Consider the following 22211-nt stretch of genomic DNA (forward strand, 5'->3'; position numbering starts at 1 on the left):
GACACAAGTCTAAGGCCCTGAGTTTGATACTCCCGCAGATACACATCACGGACACTGCGGTTAACTGGGCAGGCTGGAATAGTCTATGCGGACATTGCATTTCGTATCAATGGAGGAGGTGGTAACTATGAGAGATAGTGTATATGGCACTAATATCCACAGAGTTCATATGTACATTCATCTATGGTGGAGCACTGTATGCATTGAAACTTTGACGGTGTGATATATGGCTTGGCTGGAATAGTGAACTGTCTTGCCAGTATGGGCCTACAAATTTATATTGCAGCAAGTTGGCTAGGTGCACCAGCCTTACACGGTCCGAAGGACTCTTGAAAAAATACAGCGATCATTCATGATGATCTTTTTGATGTTGAACTCTGTTTCATACAATTGAATTTTGGATGCAGGACCTTCTATGGAATTTTTTTTCCTATATGCCATTATAGACTGTGTTCTCATCATTTTTCATGCCATTGTCTGAGGGTGACGACCCATTCAATTCAATTCAATTCAGTACTTCTATGAGATTACTCGTATGCAGGGCATGATGCTGTGATTGTGGGGGGGCATAAGGGGGCGTGGGGTGGCACATTTTTTATTGCTGTTGACCACCGTACTGTCGGCACATGGGGTGATGCGGACAATTTGGACAGGCAATTGGCATATTAGATGCTTTAATCTCTTGGCATTGTAGGTGTCCGTGTCCGCCTCTCCCCATGTGTGGGAGTGATGTGGTTAATTTTGTTACAATCTGGTCTGTGTACGGTCGTCTGAGACTTTCTGTTGAGACATACCGGTATTTGGGGAACACCCCGCATAATGAGAATTGTGCATTACAATTGTGTGCAATATGTAATACTTCCTTATAGACCTTATTATGATTAACCAAGGTGAAAGAATTTTTGATCCTTAATAAATATCAGGTGGTTGAACAGCATATACTGGTAGTGCCTTTGTTTTTTGTTTCTGAAATTAACAAATACTGTTTTGCGTGATAGAAAATTTTTTCTATCACACAAAACATTTCACAATCTCACACAAACTCAAAAGTAAACTTTCAGTAGGCGTGAATACAGCACTTTACATTTTTTTTTTTAATTTGATTAGTTTCAGTTTCAAGCTGCATACAATATACTGTATTTTTTGGACTATAAGGCCCGGTTTACATTAGCATTTGCCAACGGAACCAGCCGTACGGTTCCGTGGTCAGTTCCACTGAGCGGACTAAAAAATGCTGCAGGACCCAATTTTCCAGACTGTTTCACTCAGTGGAACGGAAAAGTAAGGTTTTGCAGCATATAGGAGCCAATGAAAATGGATGTTTTACAGCACACTGGCTGTAAAACGGACAGTTTTCAATGGATCCAGCTGGCCTGATCCATAAGTCCGGTTCCGTAAAAAAACGCTAATGTGAACTGGGCCTAAGACTCACTTTTTCTCGCCTAAAAGTGGGGAAAAAAAAGTAACTGCGTCTTATAGTACAAATGTAGGGAATTCCCGACTTGTGAATGCCTGCCAATATAAACCTCCAACCGCTGTTGGGGATTCTGTGTACTGTGCCCACGCAGAGGAGGACACAGGGGGACAAACGGAGGACACAAAAACGGCATAGAGGAGGACACAAGGGGACACAAAGGACGGCACAAGGAGGACAGAGGCGGATACAGGAGGGACACAAGAGGTACAAGGGGGGCATAATCCACAAGATGTCCCTTCACCATTGAGCCACCAGGTTTAATATATAAATATGATTTTCATCTAATTTGATTATGATAATCGAATCGGATGGTCGATCGGCTGCCAAGTCGCCTGATGCTATAATGATTCCTGAGCAAACCCAGACTGAATGCTCAGTTGGGGATTTTATCACGGCTCATAAGAAGCAGGTTGAACAGCGGAGAATGAAACAGAGAGCAGGGTAGGTGTTTTCTCTAATGTTCCCACTGATATATATGGTAAAATACTTTGTCTCTGGTTCACTTTAAGGGTTTGTCACAAATGGAAACAAATGCATGCCCTCCTATCAAGTAAATCATCTACCATTCCCCAAAATAAAAACATTTGTGTCCGGGTTGTCTAGTGCATACATGCAATGGAGAAACTCAGATAAATTAATATGGGATGTGTGGATAGAAAAGCATAGGCCTCAACACAGTGATGTCCAAAATTCGGCCCATGAGCCATCTGCGGCCCGCCGATCCCTTTCTTGTGGCCTGACATTTTTTTGATAGCATGTGGCCCCCTCGGCCGCCTGAAATAAATCCATCCCTTCCTGCAGTAGCCCTGCCCCCTCATGTTACCGCTGGGGTTGATGGATGAGGATCATAAGCCCAGCCAAGTGCAAGCCCAGACGTAAGGGCTAGGAGTGACTGATTGAGAAAAGTGACGGCACTGGAGTAGGTATGCTTGTATGTACTGGTGTGTGTGTTGTGTGTGTGTTGTGTGGTGTGTGTGTTGTGTGTGTTGTGTGTGTGTGTGTGTGGTGTGTGTGGTGTGTGTGGTGTGTGTGTGTGTGTGGTGTGTGTGTGTGTGTGTGTGTGTGTGTGTGTGTGTGTGTGTGTGTTGTGTGTGGTGTGTGTGTGTGGTGTGTGTGTGTGGTGTGTGTGTGTGTGTGTGTGTGGTGTGTGTGGTGTGTGTGTGTGTGTGTGTGTGTGTGTGGTGTGTGTGGTGTGTGTGTGTGGTGTGTGTGTGTGTGGTGTGTGTGTGTGTGTGTGTGTGTGTGTGTGTGGTTGTGTGTGGTGTGTGTGTGTGGTGTGTGTGTGTGGTGTGTGGTGTGTGGTGTGTGTTGTGTGTGTGTGTGTGTGGTGTGTGTGTGTGGTGTGTGTGTGGTGTGTGTGTGTGTGGTGTGTGTGTGTGTGGTGTGTGTGTGTGTGGTGTGTGTGTGTGGTGTGTGTGTGTGTGTGTGTGTGTGGTGTGTGTGGTGTGTGTGTGTGTGTGTGTGTGTGTGTGTGTGTGTGTGTGTGTGTGTGTGTGTGTGTGTGTGTGTGTGTGTGTGTGTGTGTGTGTGTGTGTGTGTGTGTGTGGTGTGTGTGTGTGTGTGTGTGTGTGGTGTGTGTGTGTGTGGTGTGTGTGTGTGTGTGTGTGTGGTGTGTGTGTACACTATTCAACATCCAAAAACAGCATGCAAGTCAGAATTCTTAACACCTCATAAACCATCACAAAATTTAGTGGTGTACTTATGAGGCTGGGCTGCTCTTGGCCTCATTACATCCAAGTGTAGGACTAAGTGCAAGGAGGTAGAGACCCACCAGATCCACGCTGCTTTGCACTCCCGCAATCACCAACGTCCATCCGATCCCCCCAAGCCAATCAGGCTACAGCCATTTCTCATGCTGTAATATACAAACATCAGGATCACTTCAATGTAACAGATAACCGAATACTTACAGTTGCTGTTACTTTGTCCCAATCTGATACGAAAGCCCTGAAACCCTCTCCAAACACAGTGCCTGCAGTCCTAGAACAGAAGAGAGAATACATCAGTATGACACACACTGGGGCACATTTATCAAAACCAGTGCAAGGATAATCGAAACAAATCTGGTGCAAAACAGGTGCAGAAATGAAGCAGTTGCTCAGAGTGACAAATCAGAATCCTCGATTTTGGCCTCTGCTCCATTTTGCACCAGTTCTGCTCCGGTTTTCCTTGCAACAGTTCCCAAAGGTTTCCCCACACCACTAAGTTCAGTCACGTCACTAACAGCAGTGCTGTCTTTTCCATTCCTGTGCCATCTATAGATATCTCTTCTGTGTCCATCTGACCCTGTACTTTGCTTTGCCCACTGCCACACCCACCCATTCCCTTCTTTCCCATCATTTCACTATCCAGCTTATAAGGTGCATGATCACGATGGAATGTCCTCTCACTGAACACAATTGGGGGAAGCCTCGGGACTCCTACGTCTCAGGAGGAACCTTCAGCCCACACTCTGTTCCCTTAGAACTCACTTGCTTTGAAAAGGAGGAGACACATGGAGACTGCTATATTTATTTCCTTTTAATAAATACCAGTTGGCTGGCAGTCCTGCTGATCTTTCTGGTCAGTAATGTCAAAATCACACATCTGAAACAAGCATGCAGCTTTTTTATTTATTATTATTATTATTATTATTATGTATTTATAGAGCGATGACATCTTCTGCAGCTCGGTACAGAGTAGGGTTGCAACGGTATGAAATTCCACGGTATGATAAACGTCAAAAAAATACCACGGTACAACGGTATTATACAATTAATTGGACCCCCCCAGTAGTAGGTGGCCGCAGCATAGGTAGCCAGGGATAGGTGTAGGCAGGATAGGTGGCCGCAGCATAGGCAGCCAGGGATAGGTGTAGGCAGGATAGGTGGCCGCAGCATAGGTAGCCAGGGATAGGTGTAGGCAGGATAGGTGGCCGCAGCATAGGGGTAGCCAGGGATAGGTGTAGGTAGGATAGACAAGACAAGACAAATAACATTTATATTGCGCTTTTCTCCTTGCGGACTCAAAGTGCCACCGCAGCATAAGTAGCCTGAACTAGGTGTAGGCAGGATAGGTGGCCGCAGCATAGGTAGCCAGGGATAGGTGTAGGCAGGATAGGTGGCCGCAAGCATAAATAGCCAGAGCTAGGTGTAGGCAGGATAAGTGGCCACAGCATAGGTAGCCAGGGATAGGTGTAGGCAGGATAGGTGGCCACAGCATAGGTAGCCAGGGATAGGTGTAGGCAGGATAGGTGGCCGCAAGCATAAATAGCCAAAGCTAGGTGTAGGCAGGATAGGTGGCCGCAGCATAGGTAGCCAGGGATAGGTGTAGGCAGGACAGGTGACCACAGCATAAGTAGCCAGAACTAGGTGTAGGCAGGATAAGTGGCCACAGCATAGGTAGCCAGGGATAGGTGTAGGCAGGATAGGTGGACGCAGCATAGGTAGCCAGGGATAGGTGTAGGCAGGATAGGTGGACGAAGCATAGGTAGACAGGAATAGGTGTGGGCAGGATAGGTGGCCGCAGCATAGGCAGCCAGGGATAGGTGGCTGCAGCACAGGTAGCCAGAGCTAGGTGTAGCCAGTATTAGGTGGCCACAGCATAGGTAGCCAGAGCTAGGTGTAGGCAGGATAGGTGGCCACAGCATAGGTAGCCAGGGATAGGCATAGGCAGGATAGGTGGCTGCAGCATAGGTAGCCAGGGATGGATGTAGGTGCCCGCAGTATGGGGGGGGGGGGGGGTGCAGCAGCAGGGGTTACAAATATTTGCCGGGCCAGTCCTCACGCGTGTTTTGGCTTCATTCTACTTCCTATTCTTACTTCCATCTCCTTGTAGTAGTGCCCAGGGGGCGCTGCTTCAGGAAAAATGTGAGGCAAGAACAGGAGGTAGAATGAAGCCAGTACAACACGAGGGCCCAGCAAGGGAATATTTCTTTCACCGCTGCAGTTAGTGCGTTCGCGGCTGCGTCGCATCCCCGCCACTACGTCGCCCCACCCCCGAAAATCTGTAAACCGTGATTGTGCATGGTAGGATTACCATGCACAATCAAACCACGGTATACAGTCATACCGCTATACCGCGGCAACCCTAGTACAGAGTATATGGTCTTTTCCCTCAGAGGGGCTCACAATCTAATCCCTACCATAGTCATATATCTATGTATGTATCGTACTTTAGGAGAAAAGCCAATAAAATTATCTGTATGCTTTTGGGATGTGGGAGGAAACCGGAGAGCCCGGAGGAAACCCACACAAAAAGAGGGAGAGCATACAAACTCTGTGCAGAGAGCCTGGAGGAAACCCACACAGACACGGGAGAGCATACAAACTGTGCAGAGAGTGCCCTGGCTGGGATTAGAACCTGGACCCAGTACTGCAAGGCGAGAGCGCTAACCACCATGCCACCTTGCTGCCAGAGTCAGCCAGGCAATGTGCATGGTTTAAAAGGAAATAAATATGTCAGGCTCCTTATGTCTCTCACCTTGGGTTCCCTTTAAAATCTGTCACTGAGAACACAGAAAAAATTGTGTGAAATGGTTGATACAACTTATCTTGCCACAGAATGTTCCATTCATGCACTCACATCATCATTCATACACTAGCAACAACACACTTCACATGCAATGTTGTAAGGCAATGGCACACTACTTCTTCTCATACAGCAGAACTTCACAGGCGAATTCCCTAATAATGTGAAACCCCATAATTCAGTATGTGGAAATGTGTGAAGGGACACCAGCATCAACCACTTATCTAGAATTCTTAATATCCCTAAAACTGAACATGGGTGATTAGTTCAGCCACTGAAGTGAGCTCAACATACTTAATGGATTCCAGAACGGTTTGGCGGTGTTCTGCAGCTTTTAGGCGAATCTGTTCCCGGATGATGTCAGCATTTTCACGTTCCACCTTGGCACGAGCTCGCGCTTCAGCCTCAATTCGAAGCATTTCATTCTTATGCCGCAACTCCATCTCATGCTCCACCGTCGCTGAATGGGAAGAGTACAAGAAGAATGAAGAGAAGGCAGCTATTTTACTGGCAGTCAGTGAGAATAGATAGTACAAAATTAGGCCTCTTACACATGTAAGACTGAACTACTCGTTTGTCGTGCAGCGCTTAACGCCCAGCCGATGCACGGCAGAAATTGACAGGTGGTGAATTCACCACATACAGCCTCCTGATGGGGATGAATGCCCCATCCAGGTTGAATGGGACACCCTGGAACCGATTTTCCAAGGTTCTCTTGGACTGGAGATCTTTGTAGAGTGCAATTTTCAAGTATAATGGTCAGGTCACACTAGGTCCGCTGCTAGACCATTCTCTTGAGCAGGCAGCAGAATGTAGAACAGACTCATGCTTATGTACGGGTCTTTTCATACCGAAACAGTGATAATGGGCTCATAGCATGCCTGTTAATTTAGGTGCTGCCATAGCCCACAATGTAATTACTTACTATGGCGGCACCAGAAGGGTAATTTGGGCTCCTAATTTTAGTTGGGTGGAGCAGAATGCAAACACAGACACAGCGGCTTGGGCACGGGAGTTTGACTATAAAGGCCAAACTGCAGTGGTTGGGACAGATGGCTCTGATGACAGCGGAAGCAGATATCAGCTGTCAGTGCAGAGGATGTTGTATGGAGAAGGAGAGCCAGGTTCCAGGAATTTGCCCTGAGCAGGATTGTGATTTATACGCCACTGGCAATCACCACAGCGGATTCTGTTTCTGTACATCTCTTCCCTCGCTACAGGGGACTCATTCGGTCTTATGTCTGTGCTTAGTGACATGGGCATTAAAGTTCGGCTATTATTGCTGAACTTGAGGGGGGAAGGGGGGGGGGTGCAGCAATGGACAGGGCAGCATCAATGGGAGCTGGGAGTGTTGGTGGGATTGTGCACTAGGTGTAGCGGTTATAGGTGATGGGGATCATAATTTGCTTTAAGATATTCAGCTGCAATAAAGTGGGAAGTAAGGAGTGTTACAGGGGGTGGGACTTTAGGCCCCGTTTTATCGTAGGTAAGGTGGGCTCATGCTAGGGCATAAATGGGGAGCTAGAAGAAGGTGGGGGAGGTTAGTGTCAGGTGTAGATATGGGAGGCTTAAGCCCTCTCCACGACTAACTTAGGGTACGTACAGACATACGATAACGATCGTTCGTTCTGAACGACGAACGATGTTTAAGGAGGTATCGGCCGATGATCGTTTGAAGAAAGGCTACTTTGAACATCGTTCGTGTACGAACGATCTTGGAACGAGCGTTGCGTGCGCAACATGATGTATAAACTGATTTCAAACACAAGTGTAAAAAAGAAGAACTGTTTGAGCATGTGCAAAGCTTTGAGAACGAACGATCAACGACCGATCGTTGTACAGACATTACTTTTTGAACGATGGTCGTTAGAAAAGATCTGGCAGAATGGATCGTTCTTTACCAACGACATCTCGTTGGTCGGTCGTTTTAATGATCGTTTGTGCACTTTTTACGAACGATCGTCGGGCAATGCCGTCGGTAACGATCGTTTCAAACGACTATAGTCGCATGTCTGTACGCACCCTTAGTGTGAAAATTAGGTTACAGTGAGGGATAATGGTAAAATTACCTATATTTGAATATGCCCATTTTAGACTGTCTGGAATTAACTATGTTATTTCATTTGCCTCTGAGGAAGTGGCTTTTTGCTACAAAACACTTGTCAGGCCATTATTTGGAGTGCTGCATGTGAAACTGCAAGTGGTTTCCTTCATCTATATGAACTTGAAGAATTTGTAAAGAATAAAAGTGATGCTTTTTGAACAAACTGCGCCATTTGAAACCCTAATTTGAAATCATGATATATTGCATATTGTAAATATGGCGAGGACCATATCCTATATTTTGTAATTTTATAGGAAAGGTCATGCTTCCACTCTGCAGACCGGAATGGGTACAGCACATCTAGTACATTATCCTCTTTGGCATAGTATTTGCAGCCTGCACCTTGGTCTTATTAGACCACTCAAACGTTTCTGTGAAATTAATGAGGATGCGGCTTGTAAAGCAGTGCCATGTCTGCACACAGTAAAATTTGTATTTTAAATTATTTCAGGTTAACAGATAAGTGACCCCACAAATTTAACTTCACCTAGCCTTCGGCTTCATTAAAGCAAAGGTATCAAGTAAAGTGTGATTCACTGACATATGAGGATTAGGCTTGAATTTATTAAAAGATGAGCCTTAAGCAGCAGAGACAGTTCCTGCTGTATTTGTACAGGGTGGGAGGAGGCCTAATATGTTGGTATACGTGTAAAAATGGTGAGAAACAGTCTAACTTTAGATTGGAGGTTTAAGAAAGGTTTATTTGACACCAAACAAGGACTATGCATTTCGCGGGATACATTCCTGCTTCTTCAGGTCAATAATAGACAGCGTCTGTTCTGTGATCAGCACGGTAATCTGAGTCTGAGGTAAAACGGTTCCTTACTGTTTGTACAATCACGTATACAAACATTTTGGGGAGCCTCCTCCCACCCAGTATAGTTTTCCCTCCACTTCTAGGGGTACTCCATGTGATATTGCACCCAGTGGTCCTTTTAGGTTTTGTTTGGATTGCGACTCACCAGACCTAGAAAAAGTCATCAAATCTGCATGGAAACATAATTCTCCACATGCCCAATATTGTGGTATAGCAACCTACACTTGTAGGTAGTAATTATTTCATATGCATATCCCACTACCTGGGGATAGTACACTATTGGTGCTCCTGGTGCTTTCTGTTTTTTCTTTTCTCCCTGGTTCCTGGAGTTCAACATCCGAAGTTCATCCACCGGACGCTCTACACTGCTGTATTTAGTAGCCAGATCACAGTAACTGGAGCCATGCCCTCTCCATTGCCATGCTACAGCTGCTGCCATCAGGCTTCTATAGGTGAAAGATTGGATGCAGCAGTACACATAAGGGCTACCTTACAGCTTCACTTTTCACAAGGCATGTACACCAACAGAGAATAGTAAGCCTCTACTAGTGGGCACAGATTCAGATTTGACACTACAGGTACAAGTGACCACAATAATTTTTTTGATGTTCATGTTTTTCTACATAAGTCCTGCCTCTAAATATTGTTAACTGCAGGAGGACAGTGCAAGCTTTCACTATAGCCAGGCTGCAGGAGGGATGAAGAACCCATTGGGGCGCATTTACTTATCCATAAAAATCCAAGTGCACTGTAACTGACAAGATAAAACAAAAACACAGACCACATTTCTAGTTACCTCGTCGCATTGACTCTTGCTTCTGAACAGACTCCTCTTGTTTCCGCAAATTTTCCTCATTTAGTTGTTGCTATGATTAGAAGAAAGACTACAGATTAAGTCAAGTCAGAAATTTGAAATTCCTGAACATGGCAAAGAGCTGCAGACAGAAATCATATATGCCAGGCAAAACGTCTTCACCTCCAATATCCAAAATGTTAACCTGATGACCAGGTAAACCTGCTGCATATTCATTAACAGAATGGTTCTTGCTTGTTTCTTTGTTTGCATTTCACAGGGCATTATTTTAAAGGATACATGAACTGACATGACAATGTAAAGATGGGCACACATAGTACTAGTACTACTAAAAGCTGTCTACATTCACTCCTTTTTTTCTATTGCAAAAACTTAAAAAAAAAAAAAAAAAAATAGACCGACATTAGCTGTGCAGCAGCCAATAACACTTGTATTGGACTGAAAAAACATTCCATGTAAAAAAGGATGAATCTGAAAAGTTCAAAAAGTAATTATTTCTCTGTGGGAGCTAAACAAACCATTTTTTTTGTCACACTGACATGGCTGCTATGTCTACTTCTGACTAGCTTCAGATTAGCTTTTCAGCATTAAGCAATTGAAAATAAAAAATACGAGACCCAATGATAGTTCTAATTATCATTACTATTTATATACACTACAACGGACCTCCACCGAGATTGACTGCTTTGACTAGTCTCTGTCAAGAATCTTGTGTATGTACATGTGCCCCATGTCCATGATCCAGGAGCTGAGTGCATGGTTTTCCTCCTTACACCAACCATCAAAAGCGGTTCCATTGTGTGTAGTACTGTCGCCCGTCTTCCCCTCCCCTAGCAACAGAACATATTCCGCTAGAGCTGAAACATGAGTCAGTATGTGCACGGTCCCCCGCAAGGTAGCCAACAGGATGAACCTTGACGGGTGGCACATACTGAAGGTGGTGCATACGCATCCTATAGCTGGACAGACATGTGACATGGAGAGAAACATGGGTAAATATTGTACTAGTCCTACTAATAATTTGATCTGAAGTGCCTTTTGATGTTTTATACATTCCAAGGGTTAAAAAATATTTCCAGTATCTATGCAAATAATGTAGTTAAAAGGCATTCAAGGCAAACTTTTTTAGCTGGTTATGCAAAGAATACTAATAGCAGCTGTGCTAGAAAAGTTGTAAGCTGATAATTTCTTTTTGATGGGAGTTGAATGAAGCAGGATTCTACTTCACACTGACATGGCTGCTGTTTAGAGATCAGTCTCAGAAACTAAGCCCTAAACCTGAAAATAAAAATATGAGATTTCAGTGAAGTCCTGTTTACCAAGATACTACACATACAATTATCTCAAAAGTTTAATTTCAGTTCATGTTAGCTTTAACCTCTTGAGCCCCAGAGGTTTACACCCTCTAATGACCAGGCCATTTTTTACAATGATAGAACTTCATAACTTTAACGGTTTATTGCTTTGTCTTACAATTTAGCACCCAAATGAATTTTACCTCATTTTCTTCTCACAAATAGAGCTTTCTTTTGGTGGTATTTGATCGATGCTGCCATTTTAAGTTTTTTTTTTTTTTTTTTTTTAATTTCCACCCCCCCAATTGGCCCTAGACTAAGAAACATACACAACACTATACATATAGACATATACCTATGGGGATTAGATTGTGAGCCGCTCCAAGGGACAGTTAAGTGACGAGACTATACTCTGTACAGTGCTGGCTAAGATGTCAGCGCTATATAAATACTTTTAATTATATAAATAAGATAAACAGCTTGCCAACACCGATCGCTAGAGCGAGCTCCCATCAAATCTCGTTCTTCGGGTGATGAGGCATAAATGCTTCGTGGAAGAAAGAGAGAGCCGCGGTCCCGCCTCCATTCTACGGGAAGTGGTTAAGACGAGAGGGTCACGGACAGGAAGAGAGGAAATGCTGCTCCCTTAAAGGGAACCTAAACTGAGAAGGATATGGATTTTTCCTTTTAAAATAATACATGTTGCCTGACTCTCCTTCTGATCCTGTGCCTCTTATAGTTTTAGCCACAGCCCCTGAACAAGCATGCAGATCAGGTGCTCTGACTGAAGTCTGACTGGATTAGCTGCATGCTTGTTCAGAGGGGTGATTCAGCCACTACTGCAGCAAAAGAGATCATCAGGACTGCCAAGCAACTGGTATTGTTTAAAAGGAAACATCCATATCCCTCTCAGTTTAGGTTCCCTTTAAGGTGGGCATATATCAGGCGTCAGATCGACCATCCGATTCAATTATTATAATCAGATGAAATTTGGTGCTGCCAAGTGCATGCCCGATCCACAATGCAACCAATTTCGGATCAAAATTGGTCACACTAATCGGTCGAAAATGCTGCAAGATGTCGAGCCGACTTGCTTGATCGGGCGGTGGTAACGGCAAGAAATATCGGGACAACTGACGAAACCACTGGCGCTGTGTGTGTGTGTGTGTATATGCACCCGTATATACTCAAATACAAGTCGACCCTGTGTATAAGTCAACTCCAATAGTCAACCCTATTAAGCTGGAATTTTTTATTGACTGAAGTCTACCCAGCAAAGTAAATAGTTGCACTTGGAGCCCAGGAGGGGTTAATGACTGCAGTGCATACAGTATTGCAGCCATTAACGTCTCCCGTCCCTTAAGTGCAGCCAATACCTCCAACAGGCCCCCAAGTGCTGCAATTATTCACTACCGTTTATGCAGCCCAGTATTTCCCCCCGCCCCCTTTCTTAAATTGTGGCCAGGACTTTCAGACCTGTGTTTTCTTGGCATTTCCTTTCCTCAAAGTGTCACTTACCACAGGGTATGGGAATGTTACTCAGTGTGCTCAGTGTTGCCCGTGACTCGTGTATAAGTCGATCCCTATACTTTTTTGAAGTGAATCAGACCTAAATCTCTAGACTTATACTCGAGTATGTATGTATGTATGTATGTATGTATGTATATCTATCCAGTGTTCTCCCCAGGGCTGTTTAAGTGGGCGGGCCGCCCGGCTGTTTTGAAGCACCGCCCAGGTGCTGGATCGCTTGTCCTGTGCTCATATTTGTACCAGGAAAACGTACAAATTAACATCCTGGCCGTGGGACTTATCACCGATGTAGTTCCCATTCCGCCCACTGGGTGGTGTGTTGTACAAGAGCCACCAATCCTGCCGCCCTATCTTTTGTATGCGCTGTTGGTGAGGGATCTCGGGAGTTGTAGACTCTTCTCTGTTCTCACTAATGCAGAGCTGAGTCTGGGAACTACATCTCCCGGCATACTCTGCGCTGTGAACTCTTTCTTCCCTAGGCGGCAGCTTCAAGTTTCTCTCTTCTCTCTCTCTCTGCACCTCCCCCCCCTCCTCCCGAGAAGTCCTGCATCTTCATAACAAACAACTATGGCTAGTTCTGGAGGAGGTGAGGAAGGGAGCACAGCAACAGGAGTCTTGCAGCTACATTTACTAACTCAGAGCTGGAAACTTTGCCGTGCGGCTTCTTGCTGGACCCCCGTTGCCCTGTCCAGCGAGGTGAGTGTCTGCATGTTGTATTACAGGAGAGTGATCAGTATAATCTGTAAACTGCAGCAGTTCAGTTTGCCTGTGCTGGGAACAGGCTGCAGGGAGGTAACAAAGTTGATTACTGCTGGTCATTATAGAAGCATATGTTGTGGGTGCTAGGTCACTTCTGCTGGTCATTATACAGGCATTTGTTAAGGGTGATATGTGTGAGTACTGCTGGTCATTTCACATGCATGTGCTGGGGCTTAGACAGTTGTTGGAGGTAACTGTTGCTGTATTTATCTGATAGTCATAATGGCTGCATTAGGTAATTGGGGGTGGTTGTTGCAGCATTTGGCATTGCAAAATGGTATGCTAATAAATAGAATCATGCAGTTTCTGCATATTTATCATTCTATCCACCCATGTGATGTTATGGCCACACTCATTTTTCACCACACAAAACTATTCCCTGCCCCCCCCCCCCCCCCTCCTTATGAAATCCAACCCCACACGGCTACTTTTTCATACTACCCGGCTGAGAAAAAATTCTGGGGAGAACACTGTCTATCGTATATGCGTAATGTATATGCGCATCTATACCTTACCTGTCCTGTGTCCCGGTATCTGTCCATCCACTGCCTCTCTTCTATTAGCCACATACACACTGGCGGCATATAAAACGCCGAAACACGCACCACGCCAGCAGAGTGTATGCGGCTAATTTAATAAGGCAGTACACGCACGGACACTGCGAAACAGGACAGGTAATGTATAAATACCCATTACAGCATATATACATTACATACATACACACAGAAGTGAGGCGGTGGACGCGGCAGGCTCGGACGATTCCCGAGAGATTTCATGCTGAAATTGATCAGGAATTGGCCTGCGGTTTATGGGCAACTGACCGATCTATATCTAATCTATATCTAATCAGATTAGACTTTCAAATCATCGCTAGATGTATGGACACCTTTACCGTGCAATCAGCAGGCTGGTGACCAGCCAAGGAAAAGTTGAAATAAAGTTCCATTTTGTTGAAGAAACAGTCCTCTCTATATGTACACATTCAAAAGGGTTAGGCAATTATTTCAGCTTCTATTATATTTGCATATACACATTTTAACGAGGGTTCTATACAGAAAGGGATGGGCTCTCTGTACTTCAGCAGTTCTAAGGCATGGTTCCGGTTTGCGCATGCCTTTCGCTTTAAAATTTGCATTCATATGTACATTTTTAAATGCTCTGGAAACACATGTAAAAATTCACACGGACACAAATTTTAATGTGAAAAAACGAATGCCAAAAACTGAACAGTGGAGATATTGTGGCCTAACAGAAAGGGAAAATTAAATTAACTTTTTTTTACATGATTTTGGGTTTCAAACTCTTATTATACTCAAAATGTTTACTAGACCCTTGCTTTACACGGTTTGGTAAGATACAGACAAAAATTTCATGAAAATTTCACCACTTTTAGAACAAACATTTCGAAGATTTTGAACGCCAGGGAGGTTAAATGCCTACTGTGGTCTGTTGCAAAAATATTTACAGAAGGTTTAGAAAGTCTACACTGGCAGAAAATTGAAAAGTTTGGGATGAATATAAAACATGTAAAAAAATGGTTGAAATATAGCACCAATATAGACTTTTTACAATTATTTCGGTAAGTTGAAAGTAAAATTAAAAAACAGGACAAACATCACTCAACTTTGCTATGCTGTCTAGTAGGGGTACCTGAATCTCAAAGCTTAATAGCAAATCTTATGGAGACAAGACAGTACATATAACTGTTCAGTAAAATAGCTTGAATTTTTTATTCAAATTTTAAAATTGCACTTCTGAGAAATCATTAGAAGAATGTTTACATATACACGTCTATAAATAATTAAAAAAAATCCATAAAAAGTAGCCACACTTTAACTATACTGCTTCATTAAAATGTGTGATCACTGGATTCCCAGAATTCCCATTATACAGTATATCTCAGTAACTTACTGTGACAGAAAAGCAGTTATGGTATGAGATAAAACTGGAAAAAACATGGCTTGAATGAAAGGGCTAGCCAGCAGAAAACACAAGTATGCGCTGTGCGTAGACAGTAGTAATGTCTGTATATGCAGTGCTGCTGTAATCTGCAAAAAGATGTATACTGCCCCTTAGTGGATGGTGAAAGAACAAACTCTAAAACGTTCCCATTCACCTATATCATTTTTACATCAACCAATGGATGCTCTGAATATCCCTGCAAACACATAAAAGGCGAAAAAGAGGAAAAAACAAATAGGTGTAGCAAATGAAGAACCAGAAAGCCCGTCATTTTAAACAGATCCGGGGTAAAAAAAACAAAACAAAAAAAACACTTAAAATGCTATTGGTGCCTGTGGCAATAACTCTAATTTTTCTTATTGATAGGTGTCAAATATAATACGTACATGAGAGAACTCAGATGGCGGGTGCTGTTCTCTAAATTCGAGGAACATGCTCCTGAAGCCCATGTGGGCAAATCCATACTTTATGGCATATGCCGATTTACTTTGGAAGTTATTACGGCATTTGCTGCCTAGGTGCCTCCTGAGTGGCTGAATAGTGTAATGGCTAAGGGCTCTAGCTGACACAGGAGACCTGGGTTCGAATCACTTCCTGTTCAGTAAGTCAGCACCTATTCAATAAGGAGTCCTTGGACTAGACTCCATAACACTGCCATTGCCTACTGAGCACACCCTTGTGGCTGCAACTCAAATGCAGACCAGCGAAACATGTAGATGCTGCCGTCCTCACATGAGATGCCAGCACGCCAACTGGCGCCCACAAAGCTTTTCCCAAGACCAGTTTTCACCACCAGTTGCGGTTACCATCCGACCCGTCCTGCCACCGGCCTGTCTCCTAGTGTCACCAGCACATGTTGGTATACAACGCGACACACTGATCTCCCTATGCTGGCTTCCGCAGTGTTCACTACCTGGTTGCAGTGCACCGCTGGTTTCATATCCATCTGCTGGGTTTACCCACTGTGTGCCTGCCAAATTGGCCATGATCATGGAGCTTGCTCACAGCTCTTCAGCCCTGTATGGACCTCTTGCTGCGGACCACACCAGAGTGGTTAGACTGTTATTGTGACTTCCACATGGTGTGCAGTGTCTTGACTGCTTTTTGGAACCACTTTCCTGTTGCTGGCTTGTCTGCACCTTTCATACTGCAGCTGTCCGAGACGGACTGCGCTCTGACTACATTGTCATAGGCATGAAGCATTATTATGTGCAGTTTGCCTCGGCCCTCATTTAACACCTACAGCTTTGTGGGCGGATGGTCATCTCATACCATTTTAACTAATATGGTTTTATTTAGACTTTAGATATAATAAAGCAACGTTTGTTACATTTGATACAGTAGCTAGAAAAGTATGTGAACCCTATGGAATTATAAGGATTTCTGCACAAATTGGTGATAAAATGTGATCTGATCTTCATCTAAGTCACAACAATAGACACTCACAGTCTGCTTAAAGGGAAGGTTCAGGGAGGCGTTTAAGAAAAATAAAAATACTAATCCACTTACCTGGGGCTTCCTCCAGCCCATGGCAGGCAGGACGTGCCCTCGACGCCACTCCAGAGGCTCCCACTCTTCTCCGGTGGCTCACCCGACCTGGACCGGCCGGCTTCCTGGTCGGGCTCTTGTGCGCTCCAATGTGCATCTCACGCGGGTGCGCTGAAGTCATTGGACGTCCTCCAGGCTGTACTGCGCAGGCACAGTAGTTCTGCGCCTGTGCAGTACAGTCCAAAGGACGTCCGATGAAGTCAGCACGGCCGCGTGAGACGCATGGTGGAGCGCAGAAGAGCCCGACCAGGAACCCGGCCTGGCCAGGTCGGGTGAGCCACCAGAGAAGACCCGGAGCGGCGTCAAGGGCACGTCCTGCCTGCCACGGGCTGGAGGAAGCCCCAGGTACGTGGATTAGTATTTTTTTTTTTTAAACACCTCCCTGAACCTTCCCTTTAAATACCACACAATTAAATGTTTCCATGTTTTCGTGAACAGACGATGTAAACATTCACAGTGCAGGTGAAAAAAGTATGTGAACCCTTGAATTTAATAAATGGTTGAACCTTCTTTGGCAGCAATAACTTCAAACGTTTCCTGTAGTCGCAGATCAGACGTGCACAACGGTCAGGAGTAATTCAGCAGTGGCTTCCTCTGTGGTATCCTGCCATGAACTCCATTCTTGTTTAGCGTTTTATGTATCATACATTTGCTAACATGGATGTTAGCATATGCCAGAGACTTTTGTAAGTATTTATCTGACAGTCTAGGATTCTTCTTTACCTCATTAAGCATTCTGCACTGTGCTCTTGCAGTCATCTTTGTAGGACGGCCACTCCTAGGGAGAGTAGCAGCAGTGCTGAACTTTCTCCATTTATAGACAATTTGTCTTACCATGGACTGATGAACTGCAAGGCTTTTGCATATACTTTTATAACCCTTTCCAGCTTTATGCTAGTCTACAATTCTTAATTGTAGGTCTTCTGAGAGCTCTTTTGTGCGAGGGATCATTGTGCGAGGCACATCAGGCAATGCTCCTTGGTAAAAGCAAACCCAAAACTGGTGTGTGTTTTGTATAGGGCAGTACTTACCTGGGGCTTCTTCCAGCTCACTGTAGGCGGCAAGGTCTTCCTGGCTCCTCTCCTTGTTCCTCCGCCGGGCTCTGTTACCGGCGACACCCGGGCCGGGTGTCGGGCTGGCTCTTCCTGGTTAATGACGCATGGCTTCATCACACCGGCCGCTTCGCGTCATCACGGCAGCCGGCGTGACAGGTCTGTGCATGCGCAGGTTTTCCGCGCATACGCAGACCTGTCACGCCGGTCGCTGTGATGACTCAAAGCGCCCGGTGTGATGACTCCATGTGTCATTAACCAGGAGGAGCCGGCCCGACACCCGGCCCGGGTGATGCCAGTAACGGGGGCCGGTGTAGGCACAAGGAGAGGACGCCAGGGGACCTTGCCGCCTGCAGTGAGCTGGAAGAAGCCCCAGGTAAGTACTTTTTTTTTATTTCAGGCACTGCTATGGGTCCCTTTAAACTAATTCCACACACATAATTAAATGTTTCCATGTTTTTATTGAACACACCATGTAAACATTCACAGTGCGGGTGGAAAAAGTATGTGAACCCCTGGAGTTATGTGTCAGCCAGCTGGAGTCCAATCATGGAGATGAGAATAGAGGTGTTGGTTACAGCTGCCCTATACAAAACACACACCAGTTTTGAGTTTGCTTTTACCAAGAAGCATTGCCTGATGTGCCTTGCACAATGATCCCTCGCACGAAAGAGCTCTCAGAAGACCTATGATTAAGAGTTGTAGACTAGCATAAAGCTGGAAAGTGTTATAAAAGTATATGCAAAAGCCTTGCAGTTCATCAGTCCACGGTAAGACAAATTGTCTATAAATAGAGAAAGTTTAGTGCTGCTGCTACTCTCCCTAGGAGTGGCCGTCCTACAAAGATGACTGCAAGAGTACAGTGCAAAATGCTTAATGAGGTAAAGAAGAGTCCTAGAGTGTCAGATAAATACTTACAAAAGTCTCTGGCATATGCTAAAATCCATGTTAGCAAATGTATGATACATAAAACACTAAACAAGAATGAAGTTCATGGCAGGATACCACAGAGGAAGCCACTGCTTAATTACTCCTGACCATTGTGCACGTCTGATCTGCAACTACAGGAAACGTTTGAAGTTATTGCTGCCAAAGAAGGTTAAACCATTTATTAAATTCAAGGGTTCACACACTTTTTCCACCTGCACTGTGAATGTTTACATCGTGTGTTCACGAAAACATGGAAACATTTAATTATTTGTGTGGTATTAGTTTAAAGGGAAGGTTCAAGGAGGTGTTTAAAAAAATAAAAATACTAATCCACTTACCTGGGGCTTCCTCCAGCCTGCGGCAGGCAAGATGTGCCCTCGACGCCGCTCCCGAGGCTCCCGGTCTTCTCCGGTGCTCCACCGTGCGTCTCACGCGGCCATGCTGACGTCATCGGACGTCCTACGGACTGTACTGCGCAGGCGCAGAACTACTGTGCCTGCGCAGTACAGCCTGGAGGACGTCCAATGACTTCAGCGCACCCGCGTGAGATGCACGTTGGAGCGCATAAGAGCCTGACTGTGATTGTCTATTATGTGATTTAGCTGAAGTTAAGATCACATTTTATCACCAATTTGTGCAGAAATTCATACAATTCCAAAGGGTTCACATACTTTTTCTTGCTACTGTTGAGTGGTAATCAGTTTCCATTATTAAGATGCTCCACGGTGGGTAATTGCACAGACTATAAATCTTTCATTAGGCCCACTCTTATAACTGACTACCAGTGGCAACATACACTACTCGCTTATCACATAGTGGAGGCGAACTTATTGTTAACCCAAACAGACCAAATTATAGGTCCATAAAAGTAGGAAAATGTCATTCACCCCCCCTCCCCCATGTACAGCATATACAACTATCCAGATCACATACTGTAGTGATGCTTTTTATTTGAACCACTTCAGTCTTAAAGGGAACCAGAGAGGATGCAATATACATACCTGGGGCTTCCTCCAGCCCCATACGCACGGATCGCTCCCACGCCGCAGTCCTCCTCTGCCTGGAACCGCCGCCACCGGGTCCCGTCATTGCCGCGAGTCGGCAAGTCGGCCGGCGGACGCGGCCAATTCTCCGCATCACCGGGTTCTCTCCCCATACTGATACGCATGTGGCCGCTAACTGCGCAGCCGCATGCGTACATGTATGGAGGGAGCCTCTGTGATGCGGACAATTGGCCGCGTCCGCCGGAAGTGACGGGCCCGGTACCGGCGGATCCAGGAAGCTGAGGACGGCGGCGTGGGAGCGATTCAGGCTTATGGGGCTGGAAGAAGCCCCAGGTATGTATAAAATCTTTTTCTTTTTCCACCCCCCGTTCCTCTCTGGTTCCCTTTAAGAGCTGTTGACACCTTATGCATCCAAACAATTGTCACATGTCAGTACTTCTCCCATTCATTCACTAATAACTGCTTATCAGACCTAAATGAGCTATATCTTGGGGTGAGAAATATTTTTCTATATGCATTTTAATGTGAAAAATTAGCAGGAAAACATTTTAAAAAAACCTCTCCATTTCCTTCCACTAGAGTTCTAAAATAAAAACCACACATTTTACTTGCCCATTTGTCCTGGTTATCCCAACATTTAAATTATGTCCCTAGCTCACTGTATAGGAATAACATTTGTAAAAAGGTATATTTTTCTATGTTGTGTTTTCTCACTGTACCCTAGCAATAATTGCAAGCCCTTATTTGCAAAAAATAACAGTAATATACCCCCATGGCAACCAGATTTAAAAAAAATCGCCCGATAAAATAAAAGGCATCGGGACCGCCCACTATAGAAAGTTCGGTAATAGTGGTATCTTTGGTGCAAGCTATTTTTAGATTTATAGCAGCAGTTTCTATAGTGAGCGGTCTCGTAGGGCACTATTTTATCGGGCAACTCCGGCACCCAAAATCACTGTTAATTTACATGACACCTCACAGCAGATCCTGCCCCTCAGAACACAGATCTAAAGTAACGCAGAACTGCTGTGACAGAGGCAAAGTTAGGGTGTAAAATACCTGTGTTTCCTGCAGACAATTTTTTGCATTAAGAAGAAAAAAGGTTCCGCATTTTGCATTCTTTGCACCATGTCTCAGGCACGTCATCCACCATAGACTGCCGTCACCTACTAGCAGTCTATGGAAATTTTACGCGCATTGCGATTTTATGCAGTGGGGAATCAGTTTTTGTTATGCGCGCAGATTGCGGACGGAAAACAAATGCATGCATTGCCATTGAAAAGCATTGTGAGCTTTCGCATGGCGTGAAATCATACACCCTTTTCAAAAAAGCTTTATGGGACTTCCGGTTCCGGCGCCCGCATGGTAACAGCGCGAGGCTAGAGCTCCGGCGAGCTGTTCCGCAGTTTGGCCCGATATATCAGCCACAGCCCGCCACTAGTCCCCGCAACATCGGCAGGACGTCGGGGAGACTCTCCGCAGCAGCCCGGCATAGCGCATGGAGCGCTACCTCACACGCCTGGAGCAGAGACAACGGAAGGAAACAGGAGGAGAGACCCCCAAGATGGCGGGCGGGAAATCAGCGCGCAAGGCTAGCAGACAGGCCATAGAGGAGGACACGCAGAGACATCAATCCAGCTCTGAAGGGGAATCGGACAAGGACTCACTCTGTGAAGGTACGCAGAAATCACACCTACGTATTAATTACAAGAGACTGGCAGAGGAGGTGGGGAAGGCCTTGGCTCCGGATTTGCAGACAATGATCCAAGAGACCATAAAAAAGTCTTTACAAGGGATCAAGCAAGACATACAAAGCCAGGCTAAGAGGGTAAAGGAGACGGAGACCAGAATTAGTAACTGCGAGGACGACCTGCGTGCTGCTAACACTAAGATAGAATCCCTGACTAAGGACAATGCAACTGCTCATGCCAGAATAGAAGATCTGGAAAACCGTTCCAGACGGAACAATATCAGGGTGGTCGGCCTCCCGGAAGAAATTTCCGCAGAGGAACTGTTCGACATATGCGCCAAGGAAATACCAGAGGCCTTAGGCCTCGAATCCCCTCTGAAGGTTGAACGAGCGCATAGGGTAGGCCCGGCAAACAGCAAACGGCAGCGAGATACCCCCCGCATGGTACTAGTCAGGTACCTAGACTTCGCAGACAAATCACGCCTAATGGCGACGTACCGAGGCCAACTGCACCAACTTGAGCTCCGCAATACCTCCATACGGCTCTTTAACGACTATTCAGCCGAGGTCTCCAAGAAGCGACAAGCCTTTGTGCCCACGTGCAATACTCTGGCCAGTAAAGGCATCAAGTTTATGCTACTTTATTTATCCAGCAACTCTGCGCCTCACCGATCACGATGGTAAACAACAAACCTTCACCTCACCAGAGGAAGTCAAGCA

The 22211-nt window shown here is 45.2% G+C and overlaps 1 protein-coding gene across 2 annotated transcripts in view; it reads right to left on the minus strand.

Annotated features, from left to right (window-relative positions):
• Positions 1 to 22211, minus strand: part of LOC137521401 (ATPase family AAA domain-containing protein 3-A) — a 128084-nt gene that overhangs the window by 85710 nt on the left and 20163 nt on the right. For both annotated transcript variants that reach the window (XM_068240586.1, XM_068240585.1), the window contains exons 5-7: positions 9704 to 9773; positions 6281 to 6446; positions 3388 to 3457 (exon numbers count right to left, since the gene is read on the minus strand). In XM_068240586.1, coding sequence (XP_068096687.1) covers positions 3388 to 3457; positions 6281 to 6446; positions 9704 to 9773 — 306 coding nt within the window. The remainder of the gene's footprint in view (positions 1 to 3387; positions 3458 to 6280; positions 6447 to 9703; positions 9774 to 22211) is intronic.

This window comes from Hyperolius riggenbachi, chromosome 6, assembly GCF_040937935.1.
Source record: "Hyperolius riggenbachi isolate aHypRig1 chromosome 6, aHypRig1.pri, whole genome shotgun sequence".
Classification (NCBI taxonomy): domain Eukaryota; kingdom Metazoa; phylum Chordata; class Amphibia; order Anura; family Hyperoliidae; genus Hyperolius; species Hyperolius riggenbachi.